Source organism: Chionomys nivalis, chromosome 26 (genome assembly GCF_950005125.1).
Source record: "Chionomys nivalis chromosome 26, mChiNiv1.1, whole genome shotgun sequence".
NCBI classification, from domain to species: Eukaryota; Metazoa; Chordata; class Mammalia; order Rodentia; family Cricetidae; genus Chionomys; species Chionomys nivalis.
This window is the reverse complement of record NC_080111.1, coordinates 8,195,491-8,217,350: the sequence shown is the minus strand read 5'-3', so window position 1 is coordinate 8,217,350 and position 21,860 is coordinate 8,195,491. Positions and strand designations below refer to the sequence as shown.

At 48.3% G+C, this 21,860-nt stretch overlaps 1 protein-coding gene across 2 annotated transcripts; it reads right to left on the bottom strand.

Annotated features, from left to right (window-relative positions):
- Positions 1 to 16: 16 nt before the first annotated feature.
- Nemp2 (nuclear envelope integral membrane protein 2) lies at positions 17 to 19,898 on the bottom strand. Of its 2 annotated transcripts, none has more exons than XM_057758857.1 (9): positions 19,802 to 19,898; positions 12,534 to 12,646; positions 10,931 to 11,162; positions 10,740 to 10,812; positions 9,642 to 9,739; positions 8,837 to 8,896; positions 7,578 to 7,803; positions 3,882 to 4,058; positions 17 to 3,458 (listed from the first exon to the last, which is right to left on the bottom strand). In XM_057758857.1, exons 1-9 carry the CDS (start codon positions 19,896 to 19,898, stop codon positions 3,320 to 3,322), a joined length of 1,215 nt encoding a protein of 404 aa, XP_057614840.1. In that variant the 3' UTR covers positions 17 to 3,319. The 2 variants fall into 2 exon arrangements, with proteins under 2 accessions (XP_057614840.1, XP_057614839.1); XM_057758856.1 differs by having other exon boundaries at positions 8,837 to 8,942; positions 9,646 to 9,739.
- Positions 19,899 to 21,860: the final 1,962 nt, after the last annotated feature.

The window sequence follows — 21,860 nt, the reverse complement described above, 5'->3', positions numbered from 1 at the left end:
TACACAGCCCAGCCCCGAGTCGTGTGTGCCTGAAACCCATGTGTGCTTGTTTCTATTCTGGACTTCTAGACATTCCCTAACACAAACTCAGCATCCCAAGCGACGGCCTTGCCTAACAGAACTCCCAGAAGACTGTAGGATCTCTACTTTTGTGGTACCAGGACGAGTATTAGGCGCTAACTGCGACTCTTACCCTTGGCATGTGGCTAGTGTCTCTGAAGAACTGGATTCTAATTTTAAACCTCTTCCTGTTGTACAAACTGCCGTACTAGACGGCATACAGCCAACGGGAAGACATCACCTGGGAAGTTTCATGGCCTCCACTTCTCCCACTTCTGCAAGGCCACTTGGACCCGAGTTACTCTGTGAGAGACAATTACAGGGAAGGAAAACCATGACTACCCATCCAGAAATCCTTCGGCCTTTGGTGCACCGAGTGAGAAAAGACACAGGCTCCACCTGAAACTCTTAAACCACTCACGCTCTGTTTCTCCAAAGCTTTAAAAAAAAAAAACCCCACGTAAGACTTCTGAGCGATTAGGCAGCTGGGGACGCGACGCTTCTAGGAAGACAGGATAAGGGACTGAAAGAAACCCTTCTCAAATCAAAAATGACATAGTTTGTGCAGGAGTAGCTGTGGTTTATACAGGAAGTCACTCGATGCTGTCTGGGGAAGTGTGAGCCAGCCCCGGTGAGCTGAGCGGGATTCCCATCCGCTCTGGGCGGCGAACCCACTTGTCCCACTGTGGCTTGACAGAAGTCCCAGTTCTAAGGTGGCTCAGAGACCTCAGTGCTAGGGTCCTGGGCCCAGAAGTCTGTCTGGGTTGACCGTAGAACCAGGGCTTGCGTGAAAGACTTGGCAGTACAGACACGAGGTAAATGTGCCTTTTGAGACAGAATCTGCTACCGTGTCAGGCTCAGAGTCTGTCTCTTGTGCCGGCTGTGAAATGCTGGACTTCAGACTGGTTAATGAGATGGGGCCGGAATGGTGACATAATAAACACTGAATCAGAGGCCAATGGCACAAGCCACCAAGCATGTTACCAGAAATGTTTTAATTGTTTAGCCTCTCACAGAACAATTTGTCAGACCCATGATTCCTTCCAAAACTACGCGCGGAAACAGCATCCCCAAAGACTGCCACTGTGTTCACTGTGGCTGCAGGGGCTCGCCTCCTTTGGAGCTGCTTCCTCACAGTGCGGTCTCCTGTGGCTCAGGAGGGCGGTGTGGGCAGGTGCAGAAGTGGGTGCAGGGGCTCGGCGCCCTTGGAGCTGCTTCCTCACAGTGCAGTCTCCGGTGGCTCAGGAGGGCGGTGCGGGCGGGCGCAGCAGTGGGTGCTGCCGTGTCACTCACACACAAACACAGTCGATATTAGACAGACCGCTTAGTGAGGGGTGAACACAGCCATGCACAGCACTGACACACCCGACACGTTACAATATAGCACCAATAAATGAACGTACAGAAAAGGAAAACCAGAGTAAGCTGTGGCCAAATCATGCTAGACCGCTTGTCTATACCGGCAAGACAGTCAGGTGCCAAGAGGAACGGAGGCACGTCGTTTGACAGTTTTGTATAAATAAAGCTTTATGCCTGAGTGTTTTGCCTGCGTGCACGTATGTGCGATACATGCATGCCTGGTGCCTGCGGAGTCAGAGGGTATCAGATCACCCGGAACTGCCACGCCATGTGGGTGACGGAGACGGAACCCAGGTCCTCTGCAAGGCAGGATGTCCGCTGAGCCACCTCTCCCCACACCGCATTCTTTGGTTTTTTAAAGTCTGTAAAGGTGCAGGCTACCCTGAGTAATGTTTCTAAGGAAAGAAACAAGACTCCTAATGTTAAATGTCCCTGTAGAAAGCAGATCCAGGAACACTGACGACTGCTTCAAGATCAGTTGAGAGTCAATCTAGAAAGTTCCATTAAGTTTGCAGCTCTCAAGAAATGACAGTGACCACTTCTTATGTCCCCCTCACCGCGCCTTTTATACAGGATGACGTCTCATGTTTTTATCATTGCAGTATAAAACAAAGACAATAAAAACGAGCCTGCATTTGATCCTCAGAGAATCAGGCCAGCGCCTCCACAGAATGCTTGCCATTGTCAACCCTTAGACCCTTTGCTGGGGCAGAAGCAGTTAGTGGCTTATTGCATGTTGGAGTTTATCATGGATCAAGAAACAAACATTTTCTCTCTTTAAAAAAAGAGTATCAAAATCTGTTTTGTGAGAAACCATTGCAAACATATAAAAGCAGCTTAAAAAATAAATCTCAATGTCACACATGGCTACCTGCTTTCACATTTAATATATAAAAGTACAAAAAGTAATTATAATCTGTCTGCATATAAAATCTTGTGAAAACATTAAATATAATCCTGAGAAATGTTTTTTCTCCGTTAGTTATTAAATAGCTAATTGGTCATTATTTTAAAAGGAAAGCAACACAGACAAAAATGGAGGCACCAACACGGTGGGACCAAGGCTGTTCAGGACACAGCCCCGACCCTCCGGCTAAAGATGGTCGTCCACCCGAGTCTCAGGGTGCACCAGGGCTGGCGCGCGGCCAAGGCTGCTGAGGGCATACCTCTCAAACCCGAACCTCCAAGCATGTTCTGACAATTATTCATCTCATGGAAAATGGTTTCTGGTCAGTCAGTCTGCGGCCCTGGTGCACGATGTCTGCAGTTCAGACCCACGATGCCTTCACTGCACTGAAGATGGAGAAACCTGCTAGGTGGGACAGGGTCCACCATGCTGGCGCAGGAAGACATTATCAGCCCTAACTAGTACCACACGGAGTGCATTTTTTTTTTTTTTTTTTGATTTTTGAGACAGGGTTTCTCCGTAGCTTTTTGGTTCCTGTCCTGGAACTAGCTCTTGTAGACCAGGCTGGCCTCGAACTCACAGAGATCCGCCTGCCTCTGCCTCCTGAGTGCTGGGATTAAAGGCGTGCACCGCCACTGCCCGGCCAGAGTGCACTTTAGAAAACATTGCTATCAAGAAATGGAAAGAGAAAGAGGTAGCCTTTTGAGCCAGCTTCACGGCATCAAGAGAGAAGCTAGAGCCCAGCGCTGGGATGGTATCTGACCTTGCTTACTGTCCTAAAGGAAAAGTCCCGCTGTTCTAATGAAAGTCGTCTTCATTTGGGGCAAGTGGCCATGATTCTTAGAGTCCTGATGCCACCCACGGCGCAGTAAGCGGGCTGCCGGAGGCGAGTTCTCACTCGCATGGCTTGTTTTCCTCAGCGGTGCACGCTTTTCCCACTGCCCACTATACGAGGATCTTTGCTTTTCACCCGATCCCTCGTCCACACTGAAGTCAGCTTGCAGGTTGACTGTCAGCCCGAAGGCTGAAGAGCTGCTCTTCCAAGAAGGCGCCCCCAAGGCCGTACTGCCTCTCGTGTGTGCTGACTTCCTCGGGGGACAAGTGGCTCGCTCCGAGAATGAAGTCTGCAAACCTGTGAAATTTTAAACAGGGAAGGTGGTCGGTCACAGAGGTTTACCTGAAAGACAACGTGCGCCTCGCTGCTTGTCCCCTTCAGTGGAACCTGACTGTGTCGGCTGAGGAAGGCATTTCTACTCGGGACAGAGACAGCCGTGCAGGGGAAGGGGGGATGTGTGTAGGTTTCTGAGGCCCCACCACAGCCGGATGGATCCAGTCACTCACGCATCTCTTCCCTGCCCTTTGTGAGTGTGGTGTGATGTTCGGACCTCAGTGTCAATGCCTCACCCCATCCACCTGAGGGCCGTATTTCCTCGGGCCTTAGAAGCTCTCCCACAACTCTGACGTAAAGCATGACCAAGAGAGATGGTTGCTACTAAGCAGAAATGTGTGATTTTCACACCGCTCAGGGCATGAGCCGCGGCCGAGCAGGACTCACTTTTTAGGAGCCTGGAGCCTGGAGACAGCCAGCCAGGAAGGGAAGTCAGGCCGGCAGCAGGCACGGCGCAGTTCCTCCAGGGCGCTGGCTGTTTCGGCCTCAGTTTGCTCCCTGTACTCGTCCTCGGTGAGATACTTCACGACTGGCGGTTCTCTTATGAACCATGGCCTCATTTTCCTAAAACACATGACATCTGGTTGTCATAGTCCTGTCCAATCCAATCCTTATAATGTAAAAATACACATCTTAGGCATCAACAATTTTACCTCTGAACTCTTTGTATGGCACCCTATGTGTTCCACCGCCCTATGACTGAGGAGCGGGAACAGGCAGGGGGCCTACTGTCTTCTCTGACCATCATAGCAATTTTCTAAGGCTTCTGAGAATCAATTTCTGATTGAGATGTTGAGTATAACTTTTTTTTTAGTGACTCCTAATCATACAACTAGACAAGAAGTCTGGCTTCCGTGCTCTTTGCCTGCTCATTTTCTCTGGCACAAACAGAAACAAGCTTTTAGTATGTCCTTTTATGGAGATCAATGGGGACGTACATCCACAGGAAGCTGGGCCTGTGGGCTATCGCTCCATCTAGTGGTGGAGTCGCCAACGCACAGAGCGGAAAAGAATTTATTATCAGTTCGTCTTACATGTGCACTAAGAAGCCAGAGACTAGATTTTCTTCCCAGTCATAAAAGTAACAAATATCACAATAATACAGCCATCTGTACTTAGGAATTCAAGATGCCAGTAAGGACATATTCGTGATACAGTTTCAAATAACATTTAAGGCCCATTGTTGGTGGGCCTTAAAAATGTCTGTGGTGGCTTCAGATCTACCTCTCACACAGACTTCCAAGGGTTAAAAACATACATTTTTTTCCTTGAGGGCTGAGACCATCAAGGTCTCTTCCGTTTGAAGGGTCGGCTAATGGCTGATAAGCTGGACTGAGGAACCAGGGACACTGCTTCTTTCTCCTCTTCTGAGTACCTGGCCGGGCTTCCTACAGGAAAACCCAGACTCTGGCCCAGAAAACCAGCTTGAGGGTGCACTCATGGCCTGAACTGGCCAATCCCTTCCCAGTCCTATCACGGTCTCCTGAGCTACTGTGTAGATGAAATGGGACATTTGTACAAATTGCTCGGCAGCTAATCAAAAGAATAGCTAGTACATATTATTAAAATATATGTAATATGTAAGCAGCTTTTTACAAACCAGCGAGTCTGATGCAGACGTCAAGACATTCTTTCTCTGGTCTATTTAATTTTTAAGTTCCTGCTTTAGTCCCTGGGTTTTCATAGAACTATTCTTCTTGTTTGTTTGTTTTTTTTAGATTTATTTATTTATTATGTATACAGCATTCTGTCTGTGTGTATTCTTGCTGGCCAGAAGAGGGCACCAGATCTTATTACAGATGGCTGTGAACCACCATGTGGTTGCTGGGAATTGAACTCAGGACCTCTGGATGAGCAGTCAGTGCTCTTAACCTCTGAGCCATCTCTCCAGCCCCCATAGAACTATTCTTTTTTTTTTTTTTTTTTTGGTTTTTCGAGACAGGGTTTCTCTGTGGTTTTGGAGCCTGTCCTGGAACTAGCTCTTGTAGACCAGGCTGGTCTCGAACTCACAGAGATCCGCCTGCCTCTGCCTCCCGAGTACTGAGATTAAAGGCGTGCACCACCATCGCCCGGCCATAGAACTATTCTTTAGCAAAATTTAAAGTAGCCACTGTAACAGTATGCATGGATTGTTACAGAAAGATCCAGGGATGAATAATGGAGCCACCCAGCTAATGACGATAGCACACTTGCTACTGGTAAGACAGCTGGGTGCCTAAGGGAAGGAGAAAGGAGCTCTACCCAGGATGCCTTGGGCCACAGCTTGGCAAAGATGGTGGCCGGGAGGCTCCACAGTGGCCAGCCTCCTCCTGGTAGAGGGACCTCTGATGATCCCAGAGCAGAGCAAGGATAGAAGCCCCTGGTCTCTCGACCTCCCACTGGTACTGCGACCTCTCAGCCTGCCATCCCCCTATCTGGGCACCCTGGACTGTCACTGATGCTTGCGCTCCAGTGGACACTGCCACACACGCGGCCACCAGGTCCATCCACTACCTGTTACCACGGAGTCTCCTTCCTCACAACCGTGTACTAGACATCCGTCAACCCGATTACCAGCCTTCGCCTCACTCTCCTACGTGTCTGCGTGGACCACAGCCGTGTCTAAGACTGTCTTCTCCTGCAGGACCTGCCCTGATCTCCAACCCTCCATGCCAGACAGCAGATGGTCTGTCCCACCAGCCAACAACTGCTCGCTGTTGCACGTATAATTCTCATCTCTCAGGTGTTTTCTATTTTTCATCAGATTAACTGCCAACATCTGTGCTGTATGGGTTACAGTTGAATTCCCGTCTGCACCTGCAGACTGACAGCAGCATCACATCTGCACACGGCAACCATCAGCTCCTCCTGCCTTTAACTACTGCCTTTGAGGCGGGGCTGCAGAGTTTCCCACAGTGCTCTTGGCTACCCACTGCCTCGCCCCTGCCTGGACCTGAGCACTTGGATTTACACATTCTGTGCAGGCAGGCATTGGGGAGAACTAACAGAAATGCATAAAGGTTGTCCCCTTACCAGCCCTCATATGAAGAACCAGACTAGAGCCCTCAGTGCAGCCTATGGCTGCATCTGGCCAGAGCAGACCTCACTCACTGCGCCGACAGCACGGTCCCTTGATGATGGCGCTAGGTAGGGCTTTCTCATCAGGAAAACCCTTCACGTCTGTCCAGGCTTCACTCTGGGTCATTAAGAGTCAAACAAATGAAGTCGTTCACAGATTAACACCATGTCAGTCCCTGAGCAAACTTTGTTTTCATACCTATGAGGTACTTGAGTGCGGGGACTGGAGAGGATGCAGGGGTAAGAATGCCAACTGCTCTTCCAGAGGACTGTGGTATGGTTGCCAGCTCTCACATCAGGTGGCTCACCACTGCCTGCTACTCCAGCGCCACAGGATCTGGCGCCCTCTTCTGGCCATTTGAGGTACTCACAAACATGGCAGGTGTGAGTGCACGTGCGCGCGCGCGCGCACACACACACACACACACACATCTTTTAAGGCAGAAGATATATAAATGCATGCCCATATCTGCACACGCACACCTCACTTTCACAAGCAGGGCGGTCTCGACCTGTGTGCCGGGCACAGATGTACAGACTAAGGAAATATATAATAGCATTGTGTCAGCGGAAGTTACCGTATCTTTCTTTCTGTATTTTCACAAAGCCTAAGCCTTAAACTTAAAACCTAAAACAAAGCCAGCCTTTAACAAAATGAACTGAGTAACTCCTTCCGATCATTTATGATACATTTTCTCCTAACTCTGATCGCACAGCACAATTAATATCACTACAGCAATCTTGGTTCTAATGAAAAGAAATGTGTGATAAAGGTAGAAATTTTAGGCAGGGCCCATGCCATTTTGCTGATTTTAGTGAGGCTCTAACTACTGAGTACTTGGTGTCAGAACCCAATGGAGATAGCAGCAAGTGCTTAGAGCTCTTTTTCCTCCTGTGGTTTCAGAGCGAAACCTCCAGACTAAACATAATTGCCCGTACGATGTAACCCAAAGTATCTCTCAAAACAATAAATAAAACACAGAACTCGAAATGTCAGAGTTGGGTAGCAATAGAGAAGATACCCACCACCTCAGATAGCTGAGCGCTCTCAGCGGATAGCGCAGACTCCGGGAGAACAGGAGGAGGACCATGATGGCGTAGGCAAACTGAGGCACGGCTGCCCCCACGTAGAGCAGGACCAGGGAGAGGAGCCGCAGTGTCCACATCAGAAGGCCTCTGCTCCACTCACTGGTGAGAGGCCCGTGCCAGTAGCAGGCGCCAAAGCTACAAAGCCCAACCACCAGGAAGTAGCCTGGAGACACAGAAGAAGGGCGAGCATTGAAACGTGAACTTGAGAACTGATGTGGAGATCTGGCAGAGCCTTGACTGAAAAACAACATCTATCAGAGAACCTTAATTTGAAAAAATAAGAAGAAATAAATCTCCTTTCCCTAATGAAGGCCGAACAAAGCACCTGCAGCCATCAGTCCTTGTACGTGAGCTCACAGGCTGACTCTAATGATGTATTATGATTATCGGTCTGGCTGCATCTGTGTGCATGTGGTACCCACAAGGCCAGAAGATGCCGGTGCCCAGGAAGTGGACTAAGGCAGTTGTAAGCTAACCAATCCTGTGCTGGGAACAAACCCAAGGCCTCTGGGAGAGCAGCAAGCCCTTGAGACCACTGAGTGGGCATTCCAGCCCGACAGGCCGACTTGCAATAACTTAAGATACATACTGATAAATAAGATAACATATAGTCATATCTTTTTAAGCCCAGTGTCCTAAGTGGACAAATGGTTTGTGGTTGCTATGGCCGAAAGTGGATTTCACACACTGCTATAACCCTTATTTCTCATTTTTCTCCAGACTAAAGGAGAACATCATTTTACAGAGGGGCGATCTGGCAGCCACCCTTGGCTAGCCACACTCAGTCCATCGTTGCCAGCGGGGTGACACCTTAGGAGTGCCATCAGAAGGGATGGGCACCCCACGTCCAAAGAACCCTACCACAAGCGCTATGAGAGAGAGAGAGAGAGAGAGAGAGAGAGAGAGAGAGAGAGAACTGGGAGGTGACGAGAAGGCCCCTCGTGCAGTGTTTACACCAGAGCCTGGATGTGGCTGAGCTCGGCCATGGTCCTGGAGCATTTTCACTCATCCCATGAATTGTATAAAAAGCTAAGGTCATAGAGGAAAAGAGTTCAAAATGGGATGTAAATGAACTAAAACACCAACTATGGCAATACAATAAAGTGAAACTGAAACGGATGGAGGCGTGTGGAACGTCCTCCGCTGGCACTTCCCGAGCCAGCCGACGACAGCTAGCCTTCTGTGCCGTCACCTACCTAATGCGTACAGTCTGTTCAGCCTCTTCAGGTCTTCCGTCAGCTGGCACCCGACATAAACTGAAGCAAACCAACAAGCAATCATTAGCGCCCCAAACGTGCTATACTGTGTGTGGAAGAAAACAGCGACACGGTATATACATATATAGATATACTGGTTCATTCACCCTCACAAAAATAGAAGCAAACAAATTCTCTGTTCTAGAAACGTCTAGGTCAAGTCAAAGCGAGGGCTTCTCTAATCTTTCTGAGTCTCGCTGTTCAGGGCACGGTTCCTCTCACGTAAGAGCTTACGGGCATGCAGACTTGGGCCCCACTGCTGGAGCAGAATCTACATTTTAACAAGCCCCCTAGCTGGCTAGCATGTGCGTTAAAGTCGGAAAGCACGACTGAAAAGTACAAAATGCTGGCTTTCAGAGCTTTAATCAAAGTCGCCACAGAATTGCGATCATGAACTAATATTAATTTATTCTTTGGGACGCTGTTTTATAAAAGGTAGAGGAGAAACAACAAGAAAAACAGATGGAACACCACTATTACGTAATGCCCCAGAGATCCAGGGTCATTCTCCCAAGATACAGTTCATAAAAGGGTACAAAAATATCACCAAACGATATAAGCCTATATATCACTAATAAACACAAACTGTCTTTTCAGAAACAGACAGACTTTACGGTCCGCTTACACAGCAGAGGAGCACACCTGCATTAGGATGTGTCATAATAGGAGCTAACTTTTATTCACTTTTCAATATCTGTAAAAGCTCGGATCCCACTTTCTACTCATTCGCGTATAAGATACCTACCTACCTTTGGAATGTGTCTCTTAGCCATCAGAAGGACAAACACTAGGGTCATGAGCACACCTAACACAGTACCCGAAGAGTAATAGAAAACAGGGCTTCTGTCAAGACAGAGGAAAAAGTCACATCAACACCAAGCGCATTTTCAGTTAAAAAAAATTAAAAACCTGAAAAAAAAGTCATAACACTCAATGTGGCAATAGTAGTCGGGAAGGCATATTTAGAAAGAAAAACTCTGATCATGGTCCACACATTTTAAATTGAAATCAGTTCTTGAAAGTTTCAGTCAATAGACTGCCGTTAAATGTCTGAGTTACCGTCTGTATTCAGAATGTGATCCAAAAATGTATGCACCTGTCACACAGCAAGACGTGCCTGAGAGCTTCATACAAATCCCCAGATACCCATGGATAAATCTTACAGAGGAGGAACCCGAGATACCAAGAAGCTAAAGGGCTTTCCCAGGTGTGGGGGCCGCTGGAGGGCTCAGGACAGCAGCCCCTCTCATCGGCATCTAGGCTTTTCATCCTCCCGCTGCAGATCCGTCACCTGGTCAGAAAAGCTGGCCGACAACACCGCACACACCTGACCACACCCTCAGGCCGAGCTCAGAAGTGAACAAGGCTGAGAACGACGGAGATTACGGGTACGAATCAGGCCGGGCAGGTTGAGGAGTAAACACTGGCGAGAGAGTGGCTTTTATAGGAAAGTTACAAGAAACAAATAGCAGGGCAGCATGCATCCAGGAAGCAAGAATCTGTCCTGTCCAATATCCAGGTAAAGGCAGCAGGCCCCTAGCAGCAAGAACCTGAGCACGAACCTTGGCATTCACGAGAACGAATAAAGTGATGCTGCACGTGTGTTCTGTAATCAACAACACAGGAAGAGTCGCACCAAATTCACAGACGTAAACTAATGTACGCAAGGGCGCTCTGCACCATGCACATACCTCCAAAGATTCTACGCTGCCTTCGGCCCTGTCAATTGTAAATTCCTGAGGAGCCACAGACATGCAGTGCTGTACAAACGCTCAGCACAGAGTCAGAAACAACGTATACGCCTTTGAATTAGAGCACTATGGGTATAAAAATGGACACTTACCGGCTCAAGGTCTTTGCAGAAAAGAAGAGGAAAATGCCTGCCACAAATAGAAGGAGGAGTCTGAGATCCACAGCTGGAAAATAAAAAGGTGCAAACACCACAGATATTTTGCGTCAGTCTACAGAGTCGCGGAAAGAACAGGAAAGTCATCTTACTGAGTGTCCAGTCAACTCTAATGACAACAAACTTACTGTTTCGGTCCACGCTCACTATGTAGGTGGACACCCTCTCGATGGGCTTCACGGAGAAGCATACGGTTTCTCCGTATGGACTGAAGACCATGATCAGTCCCTTAAGCTCCTCTGGTGCCCAAAAGTTATAAATCACACATTTAATAAATGATAGAATGGTTTTCGGATGCTGGCAGTTGCGACTTCCTGTGATGTACACAAATCTGAGCAGGTCACGACTGGCGACAGTCACCTACAAAACAGGAACTTGTCAGTCCAGGCGGAATCAAAGCCTTCCCCTTCGCTCAACCCAGGACTGGCTGAGGGAAGAAAGCTCCAGTGCGCAGGACAGAGATCTGGTCCTGGGCGGCCACACACCTGTGTTAGTTTACAGATGCCTTGGGGAGCACACGGCAAGGAGCGCACGGGGCGGTCATCCCAGCACCTGGGACTCGGAGGCAACGGGTCACAAGTTTGAGTTCACGCTGAAGTTAGCAACATGGAGGTGCTAGGAACCTTGGGGTGCAAGTCTGAGTGACTGAAGTGGTTGGAGATGGGAGAACGGCAGACATCAGCTTTTGAGAGGGTTTTTATTATAGTGAGAAGCAGAGAAATGAGAAGAGCCAGGGCAAAAGACGGGGGGCTTTGTAGGAGCCATGCAGCGGGGAGGGGAGTGCCACTGGGTGGAGGGGGGTGGGAACCACACAGCTCCTCCATGGCAGGCATTCCGTCCCTGCTCGCAGGAGCAGAGCGTCTGCGCAAGAGCCGACAGGTGGGTGTTGAGAAAAGAGCAAGCACACAGCCGTTCCTGATTCTTTCCATTTCTTTTCTTTTCCTACACAACCTCCGTCTTTATTTTTACATTTTTTTAATTGAAAATATTTTTTCCTCATCCTATATATTCCGATCATGGTTTCTCCTCAACCAGCTTCTCCCAGATCTTCCCAACCCATCCAAATCCACACCCATTTTTTTTTCTGATTAGAAAATAAACAGCCATCTAAAATAAATAAATAAATAATGAAAAAAACTCAAACAGAAAAAGTACCCTAAGAAAGAGACCATGGAACACATACGGAGACACATCATCATACAAATTCTATAAAAACACAGAATCGGAAAACAGGATATATAAGCAAAAGACCTGTAATAATAATAATAATAATAATAATAATAATACACCCTATAAAATTATCGTTGAGGGGCTGGAGAGATGGCTCAGAGGTTAAGAGCGCTGGCTGCTCTTCCAGAGGCCCTGAGTTCAATTCCCAGCAACCACATGGTGGCTCACAGCCATCTGTAATGAGATCTGGTGCCCTCTTCTGGCCTGTAAGCATACACATAGACAGAACATTGTATTCATAATAAATAAATAAATCTTTAAAAAAAAATTATCAGCCGGGCGGTGGTGGCGCACGCCTTTAATTCCAGCACTTGGGAGGCAGAGGCAGGCGGATCTCTGGGAGTTCGAGGCCAGCCTGTACTACAAAGGGAGTTCCAGGACAGGCTCCAAAGCTACAGAGAAACCCTGTCTCGAAAAACCAAAAAAAAAAAAAAAAAAAAAAATCCCAAAGTGGTGCATTTTAATCTTACATTCTTAAACATGATGTAAAAGTAGCCTAACCTGTACCGTCGACCACATGTATGTCCACTGTATTTGCTCTTGATTGTAGCAGTAACAGTCTGACGTAGATGTTTCAATGAAGTCTGCTTCCTTCAGAGATTTACATCTTGGAGCTGAAAGATAAAAAATAAACTTCGGGTTTCCTAAGTAATTGTTTTTTTTTTCTTTCTTTTTTTTTTTTTTTTTTTAAGCGTTCAAAGGGAGGTTGTCATAGTTTGTAGTATTCTATGAGCAAAAATTCTTCTACATGGTCATTAGAGACCTTCATTCTTCTCAGTCTAGCAAGTGTCTGTCTGAAGGAAACACACCCTGAGTCAGCACTGTCAGATGTAACCATCTGACATGTGCGGAGAACAGCAATACCACAGCCAGAGTCAGCACTCTTAGGTCACACGTGACCACCATACATGCGCAGAGAATAGTGTGTCTTTGGTCCAAGAGTGGCTGCCAAGAGTTAAGGGAAGCCTCTTAGGAGAGAAATACGATCAGAAGACTGGAGAAAAAGTTGTAAGCGATAAGACAGTATCAGGACCCAGAGACAACCAACATGAGCGTCATCAGATGAGTGAGGTCATGGGGGCTCAGCTCAGGGGTGAGGAAGCAAGGAGAGAGTGAGCAGATGCAGGAGTCATCGGGACACCTCAGCTGGAGGTGAGCAATGGCCACGTCTGCATAAGGAATCCGTACTTCACCCTGAACTCAGAGGACAGAGGACTTCAGGGAAGTATCAAATGTGGCAGGAAACGGATGACGACTCCAAAAAGGACTCCCCTCAACCGTCTAGTCAGTTCTGGGCAGGACAGTCACCAATTACCAAGCAGAGACACCCACAACGAGAGGAGGCATCTATCATCTCGAGGCCCAGCTGCGAGGAGAGGACCCAATTTCTTAGGGCGTGAACCGAGGAGGAGGAAGGACAGCAAGAGCTCTTGGGGAGAGAAATCGATACACTTTGGAGAATCGATGGATAAAGAAGAGGAAGACATGAAGGTATCAATACACTTTGGAGAGTCTGTGGATAAGGGAGAGGAAGACGTGAAGGTTTCTGGATGGTGAGCTTCTAACCCGTGCTTATGGAGAGGTAGGGCTCTGAGAAGAAGGGGAGATCAGTTCTGGACAGACTGACATACAGTCAATTTTCACTGGGTCTAAAGAAGATGGAGAGAGAGTTCTAGAGCCAAGAAGATCTTTGGCTGGAGCCGAATAGAGACGTGTAAGGCTTAGTGTGTTCACAAATAACACTGATACAGCATTCAGCAATGTAATCTGTTTTTTTGTTTTGTTTTGTTTTTTGAGACAGGGTTTCTCTGCAGTTTTGGAGCCTGTCCTGGAACTAGCTCTTGTAGACCAGGCTGGTCTCGAACTCACAGAGATCCGCCTGCCTCTGCCTCCCGAGTGCTGGGATTAAAGGCGTGCGCCACTACCGCCCGGCTCAGCAATGTAATCTGAGGGGGACAGGTCCTCTATTACCTGTGATAAACACTACAAAAGAATTAAAAACAGGGTTCGCTTTCTGAGACCACTGCTGTGTGTAAATCTGAACCAAGTTCTTTGGAGTCCAAGACAGTGTGTCGAACAGGAAGCGCCTCTCGGGAATAGGAGACCGGAGCAGGGAATACTTGTGGCGACCCAGAGAAATAAGCCCTTTGCCCCATTCAAAGTACAGTTAAGGGAATCGGAAATGAAGCTGGAATAAACCCTTATACCAAAGTTCAGTAAGGATGAGGTGACCATCGTTACTAGTGATCATTATACCCATTTAGAAAATAATGTTGAATCAACTCAATAGGCCTGCCTTGGCCTGGAACATCCTTTGTGGCAGGTTGAAGCGAGGACGGGCATTGTCTCACCTCCTAAAATAGCCACACCAAAGCGACAGCTTGCTTATATAACGGCCCAGGACGTTCTACGGTGATAACTCTTCAGAGCACGGCGATGAAATCATCTGCAGAGCCCAGGCTGAAAACCTAAGAATCTAGGTCAAGAGCCAGGTTCCAAAGCAGTAACAGGACCCTTGGGAGACTCTGCTAAACACAGGACACCAGCAGTTAACGATGTAGGGTATACGTAGAACTGAGACCCCAAAGAAGACAGCAGACCTGTGCTGTGAACACGTGGGGCAGCCAAGGCGGAGGAATCCGTGGGTACAGCCAAGATGCACACAGCTCAAGGCCAGGGGCAGCGTGCCCAAAGCCAGTCTCAGGACATTGAATGCCGGCTGTTGAAAAGGAGGTCAAAGAATGCGATGCAAAACTAGGAAATGCTGGAGCGGCTGTGAGAAGACAGTGGCACACCTCGGGAGCTCTGCCAGTTGAGCCGGAGGACCGAACGGAAGGTCTCAGGCCCGGCCTTCCCACATCACACGCTCTCTACCTCCTGTGAGGTCTCTGGACAGGACCCGGAGCTAAACGGGGCAGCTGGGACAGAAAACTGTGTGCGATGAATCCTTGAGAAGGAATTCATTTACCCCTGGAAAAGTGCAAGTCCCAGAAGGGAAGCTGAAGTCCCAGCAGGGAGGCTGAAGGGCACGGGGATGCAGGTTCACAGCCCTAGCATCCCAGAACTTTAGACAAATGCCCATTCACGGTCTGGTGTTTTGTCTCTAGGTATGCTCTATGCTATGGGGATGGGGGGTGTGAGGGGGTTGTTAGAGATGCCTCCATTGGTTCTCCCTGTAGTAACTCCTCTCCTAGGGAGCCCCATTATTTATGGGATGAATTAACTTCACAGAAAACTTTGCATCTGTGGTCTGTAGAAGCTTCTCCTGCGAGGTCTGAACCTGTAAACCAAGGCTACCATCAGGAAGGCTTTCCAATGGGTCCCAAGACTGTCTTCTGCTGTGGGACAATGGTCTTTTATCCTGTCACTTGCATTATTTTTAATAAAACGCTGATTGGCCAGTAGCCAGGAAGGAAGTATAGGCAGGGTGACCAGGCAGGAAGTAGAGGCGGGGCAATGAGAATTCTGGGAAGAGGAAGTTTCAGTCTGCAGTCTTGACTCAGATGCAGAGGACACAAGATGTAACATGCCTCGCCGAAAAAGGTACCAAGCCACGTGGCTAACACAGATAAGAATTATGGACTAATAGAAGTTATACGAGTTAATAAGAAGCCTGAGATACTAGGCCAATCCGTTTATAATTAATGTAGACCTCTGTGTGATCTCTTTGGGACTTAATGACGGTGGGAACCGGGTAGGACAGAAAACTCAGTCAACAGGCTTCTAAATGGCTGGACATCTGCAGCTCTTCAGAGCAAGACGGTGTGTGCAAACATAGCGCCATAGCACGGATGCAGGCGCAAAGCTTCCGTTATGCAAGCATCATTCATTTTGTACTGAAGATTACTCCAGTTGGTCTCCCTACTTCCAGAACTAACCCCACAATTAATTCCTCCACCTTTCTTCCAATAAAACATACAAGCCTTTTATAAATAAAGCATCCCTCAGGGTCCATTACACCCTATAATCACTTCTGCTAACACCATGGAAACATCTACCCTCCTTTTGAAAGGCCCAGGTACCTTTACAGCCTCCTCTTCCTCAACCTCTCTCTCGTTTGCGACGCTCCTCAAAGCACCTGCTTAGTCCTGCCTCTGGTCTCCTTGCACCGCAACTTTCTTCCCCCAGATCCTGGCGGGACTAACGCCTGCCGATAGCTGGCATGTTTGCCCTGATGCCACCTTTTCCAGAAGGCCTTCTCTGAGCCACGGCAGAACTGCGCTCAGCTACTTTCTGCCGTGTCGACAGACTTCACCTCACACATGCACGTCTTATCTCACTTTCTATGGACTTACTGAATCCCACAGTGTTCAGGCTCGTCGTGTGCACGAGTGTTGCAATCTGAGAGGATTAGAGGATTACCCGAGCAAGCGTAACCCGGCCAGCGAAAACAACCAACTTCCGTGAGGAACTGCCAGTACGAGAGGAGAGGCCCCAGCCTTTCCTGAAAGCCTCGGGCATGCGATGTCACTCCGTGGTCAGCTGGTGCCACGCCACCCACTCCAGAGCCCACGCAGCCAGGGAGCCAAGTGTGAAGTCTCCAGTGTAGCCTACACTACAGGGCAAGGCTGGCCACACTAAGAGCCTCCGGCTAAGGACCAGCTTTCCTGCTCCTCCTCAGATACTGGAGGCCAAGAAGTGGCAGGAATCTTGGTTGTGACATCAGCATATGCTGTATAAGGAACTTCCTGGTTAAAACTTGTTCTGGATTTCCCCTCAGCCTTCAGCAGATTAAGGAACATGCAGACGGAATTAATCGCATTCCCAAAGGCCTCAAGCCGGGCTTATGTGAACCAATGAGACAGAGGTCTCATTGCTTTAAATACCATGAAGCTCGTGCTGTTTGGCTAATGGGGTGTGGGACTCACGGTCCTGCCGCTTCTGTAGCCTCACTTTCTACCGTCTCCATTACCTTGGGTCAACATGATCCAAAAAGAATTAGATCAAAATTTCCAGAAATAAGCAATTGATAAGCTTCAGGCAACTGCTGAGTAAATTGATAGTATTGTTGTATTGTTATTGTCCTAATTTATGTGTTACGGCAGTGAGGGAGGAAAGACACTCAGAGCTCTGCAGTTTCATTCATATATTGGGGTGTCAGAACGAGCCCTGGGGGGGCAAGGGCGCACTGCGGTGCACACATAAGGTGTGTGCAGCCTCAGGTCACCTGCTTTGTTACTAAGTCAAAAGCAAATGACTCCTCTCCTGCTTTTCCTGCTTATTAGTCTCCTTAATTTCCAAGTGTGTTTAACTTGAAGAGTTTAGTCAGACATATGGCAAAAATCTTCAGTTAAAATGTTAAGAGCAGGTAGTACTTAAGCCTACTTATAGATGCTTCCAAAAATGAAAAACACAAACACTTTTCAAGCCCTAGCAGATGCTAAGCCACTTTCCATATTAAAAATAATAATAATAATAATAATTCACCAGTATTCCTCCGGGGACCTAGGCTTCCACAGTTGGCGCATGGACACCACGACCCCCTGATGAGATCATGAGAGAAACACAGCAGGCACTTACGCGCGCTGCATTCTCTGCATTAAACCTAGACTCAGGTCTTCCGGGATGGGGGATAAGCAGGAAAAATGAAAACGCAAAAAGCCAACAAACTGTCGTAGGAGTTCAAATGCAACCAAATGGTCCCAGATGGAGTGTGGATCTTCTTGGTATTTTTGGTACACTCACATTTTTCAAAGGTGTGAGCTCCAGAAGTAACGTCTCTCTGGACTAACTCCCGCTTGTTTTTTTTTTGTTTTTTTGTTTTTTTTTGTTTTTTTGTTTGGTTTGTTTTTTGAGACAGGGTTTCTCTGTAGCTTTGGAGCCTGTCCTGGAACTAGCTCTTGTAGACCAGGCTGGCCTCGAACTCACAGAGATCCACCTGCCTCTGCCTCCCAAATGCTGGGATTAAAGGCGTGAGCCAACACCATTTGTTGCTCTTAACCTGAATATAAATCTTGGTTTCTAGTCCTTCAGTGACAAGAGAAGAGGACAGAAATCAGCACATCCCAGCGCACGCACGGTCTGATCCTCACTTCAGGAGACATCTTCCCTGCCACACAAGAACTTCAAGCTGTGAATCTGAAATGGCCCCTTGCTGGAGGGAAGCCTGGGAGAACCATTTCCGGCCCCTCAGCTGAAGGACGGAAGTTTCTGTAGACCTGACCTATTGGTTTCAAACTAAGAGTCACGCTTGACTTGACGTTTCTCTTCCTCAGACAACTACCTGTCTCCCGTGACAAGTGTCTGCCTTTTCTTCAAATAAGGTGACAGAAGGCTGGACTCAGAGTGGCTGTCCCTCACGCCATGGCCGTGGGTATGTGCTCAAGGCAGGGTCTCAGAGCTGGGGAGGGCCTCGGGAACAATCAGAGGCAAGCCTCCCACGCTCTGGATGGCTCCTACTTTTTGGTAGGCAGGACCACCAGTGTACCACGACACCAGCTTCACTGGCTGAAGCTGCAGTTTTCTGTGTTCAACCGGGGTCTGAAAACACCGAATGGAAATCGCCTCCAAACAATGTCAGTTCAAATAACTGTTTCCATAGCATTTCATTATAACTGCATTCGTAGCAATTAATTTTCTCTTACTCTACTTGATTTGTAATTAAACTTGAAGGCAAGTATATATCTATAGGAGAAAAAGTATATGTAAGCTTCAGTACTAGCTGAGGTTTCGGGCAGCCATTTGCGGTGCTTTTTTTCAAAAATACATTTCCTGTGGGTGGGGGCACGTACTGCCTCGCTGTCTCATCCCGGGGTTCCTTGTAAAACCACAGCCTCGACAGTGGCGGTAGCCAACCAAGGGGCTCTCACAGTGTCACTGAACACTCTTGGACAGTGGTCCCCTCCTACACGCATTTAAAGACTCTCTGGAGTCGCGCCCGAAATCGCCATTTTTCTCAGCTGCAGACTGAGGTTTTATCACCTCGTGGGCATCTTACACTTCCCACGCAGGAAAGTCCTGGTGTGTCTTTAACACAACTGGAAACCGGTTGGCTAGGAAATACCCAATCTGTAAGCCAGGTGTGCCAGGCCTGAAAACCCTTGGCTTGCGAGGAGGAGGCAGGGCTGTTGCACACTCGAGGCCACCCTGGTCTACGTAAAAATCTCAAGAACCTCTGAGGACACAAGGTGCAGCAGGAGCTGGAAACCGCTTGCTGAACACCCGTTAGCCACTGTCTCTGTCTTACACACCCTACTGACTTTATCGGTGTGGGGAGTTTATCCAGTTAAAAGTCCCACACTTGACAGCCCCCCCCCTTGAGTCCACGGGTGGCGGATGCAACGAAGAATGCAAACAAGCAATCTTTTAAAGGATGCCGTGAGCGGTTAAAACAAATGTGAAGTTCGGGGGGGAATTGCTGAGTTTGGCAGCTGCAACTTTGTAAGCCAGGATCTTCAGTAGCTCAAACAGTCCCAGCAGCTCCCAGCTGCTTCCTATGCACCGGGTTCAAGACTGGGGCATCAGCAGTATTTTTGCATGTGACCAACCACCCAGGTCACAGCAGCCAATCAGGGACAGAATCCTGGTGTCACTCTGAAGCTTTTACCCTCCTCTAGTTTGGGGTTGCATGAGATTTGTGGAGACGGATAAAATAAGATTTTATACAAGAGCTGGTGGCAAGGGGCCAGTTGCGCCGGTGCTCGGCAGTGTGTCCTAAACGAATTAAAACGTGAAGCATCCGGATGCTCGTACACAGGGGCGGGGACTGGCCGCGCCCACGCGTGACCGTGACGCCCAGAAGGGACCCCCCCGCCCGGAGCCAGGGTTACCTGTCATCACCGCCTCCTCCTCCTCCTGCACCGCGCCCGCGGGCAGAGTGGCCAGGAGAGGCATCCAGAGCACCAGCCACCAGGGCCCGGGAGACATCGCGGCCCGAGCAGCGGAAGTGGCGCAGCCGCCGCGCGGGAAAGCCGAGGCCGGAATGGCGGAGGCGGGGCCGGCCGTGGTTCCCGCCCTCCCGCGGTCCGCGGTGCGGCGCCGCGGTGACCACCAGGGGGCGCTCGCCCGCCTCCCAGCTTCCTGGCTCCGCGAGCATGGGGCGGACCACTTAGAAAGGGCAGGATCTTCGCAAGTCGCCTCTGGGAAATAAAACCCAACAAATCCCACTTAAATAAAAGCCAGCTTTTTTTCGTTCCTCCCCTCCTCTCTCTTCCTTTTCTGAAAGAAAAGCAACAACAAATTTTGAAATTTCGATGCTTAACTGCTGTATCTAAGCCCAACAACAACAACAACAACAAAAACCCTCAAAAACAAAATCAAAGGGTTATAAAAATTGCACTATTAATACAGTGTCTCTTTAAGATGTTTGGAGGCTGCAGAGATGGTGAAAAGCACTTACTGCTTTTCCAGAGGACCCCCGTTCAGTTCCCAGCACCCACGTGGTAGCAGCCCACAGCTGCTCTGTCTGCAACTCATTTCAGGGGAGCCAGTGCCCTCTTCTGGCTTCTGTAGGCTTATAGTCCACGGGTACACACAAGTAAAACACCCATGCACTTAAAATAAGTAAACCTTCTTGAAAGCATGAGATTGTCTTTAAAAATAAAAAAATCAAAGATATGGTGAGTGTTTTCAACCTAACCGGCCTGGTCGAGAGTCAGCCTACTCCAACAGCGGACCCCAAGGAACCGGAATCTCCCCAGAAATACCACATGGGAGAAGAGAAAGCCTAAAGCCAGTGCCAGCCGCCAGCAGCAGGGGAATGCTCCCTCCCTCCTAGAGAGAGATTCTCAGAATATTGACAACTACAATAGTTCTGCGTTAAGAAGAAGCCTTCGTCAGCCTCTAGAAACCTTTCGGTGTACTTGCTACCTGAAACAAGCCAGAAGGCTGCGGCGGCGGCGGCGGCGGCGGCGGCGGCGGCGGCGGCGGCGGCGGATTGTAATCCCATCATGTGATACACAGTTAATTAGAAGGTCACCACAAGCCTCAGAGACTGAGGCCAAGGCTAGCCCTGCTACAAGAGATTTTATTTCAACCTCCCTCCCCACCAATCCCTTCCCTGCCTCACATACATGCAAAGCTAGAATAAAAAGTTGTCTTCTTTTTCCTAATTCCAGACTTCCACCGACAGACCTAAAGTCAATGAATATAAATCTTTTTTTTTAAATCTTCATTTTTCTTAAAGGTCTAAATAAATTATCATCGATTTAGATAAAGGAGGTTGTAGCCAAATGTGTATACTATGTGTGACTTTCAAAGAATTTTCAGAATTTTCTTTTAAGGAATTTACTAGGGGGTGGTTTTTAAATTAACCCATCATTTCTTGATCAAATGTTTCTATGAATACCTTTGGTATGCCTCCTGTAAGACAGTTGGGTTTGTTTGTTTGTTTTGTTTTGTTTTTTGCCCTAACTCCCTTCTGTTCAGTGACTTTCTTGAAAGGAAATACCAGGCAAGACAATACCAATGTCCCTTAGGGCCCACTAACTGTTGCCTCTAGCCCTTTATAACCAGACTCAAGGCTAAGCAGGTTGCTGGAGGGAAGATAAAAGTGTAGCTCATAAGGAAGTGCACTACACCAATATGGGCCCTCCGTGTGGGGAGTCCAGGTTTAACATGGAAGTTTGCACAGTTAAAAAAAAAAGTGTCGAAAGTTTGCGTGACTGGTTGGCTGCAGCATTTATCAGAAGATGGCCTGCTGAAGAGGAGTTAGAGGTGCCTGAGAGCCCTTGGCTGTGAGGATGAAGGGATTTTAAGGCCCCCCAAAATTGCAATGCTAGAGTATGTACGCTGGGTAAAACCCAATCCTCCGCAATGGAAAGGCCCAGAAGACACACCCTTCACTAATCCTATAAGGTACAAAATGATCAGGGGGCACCAGCTCATTTC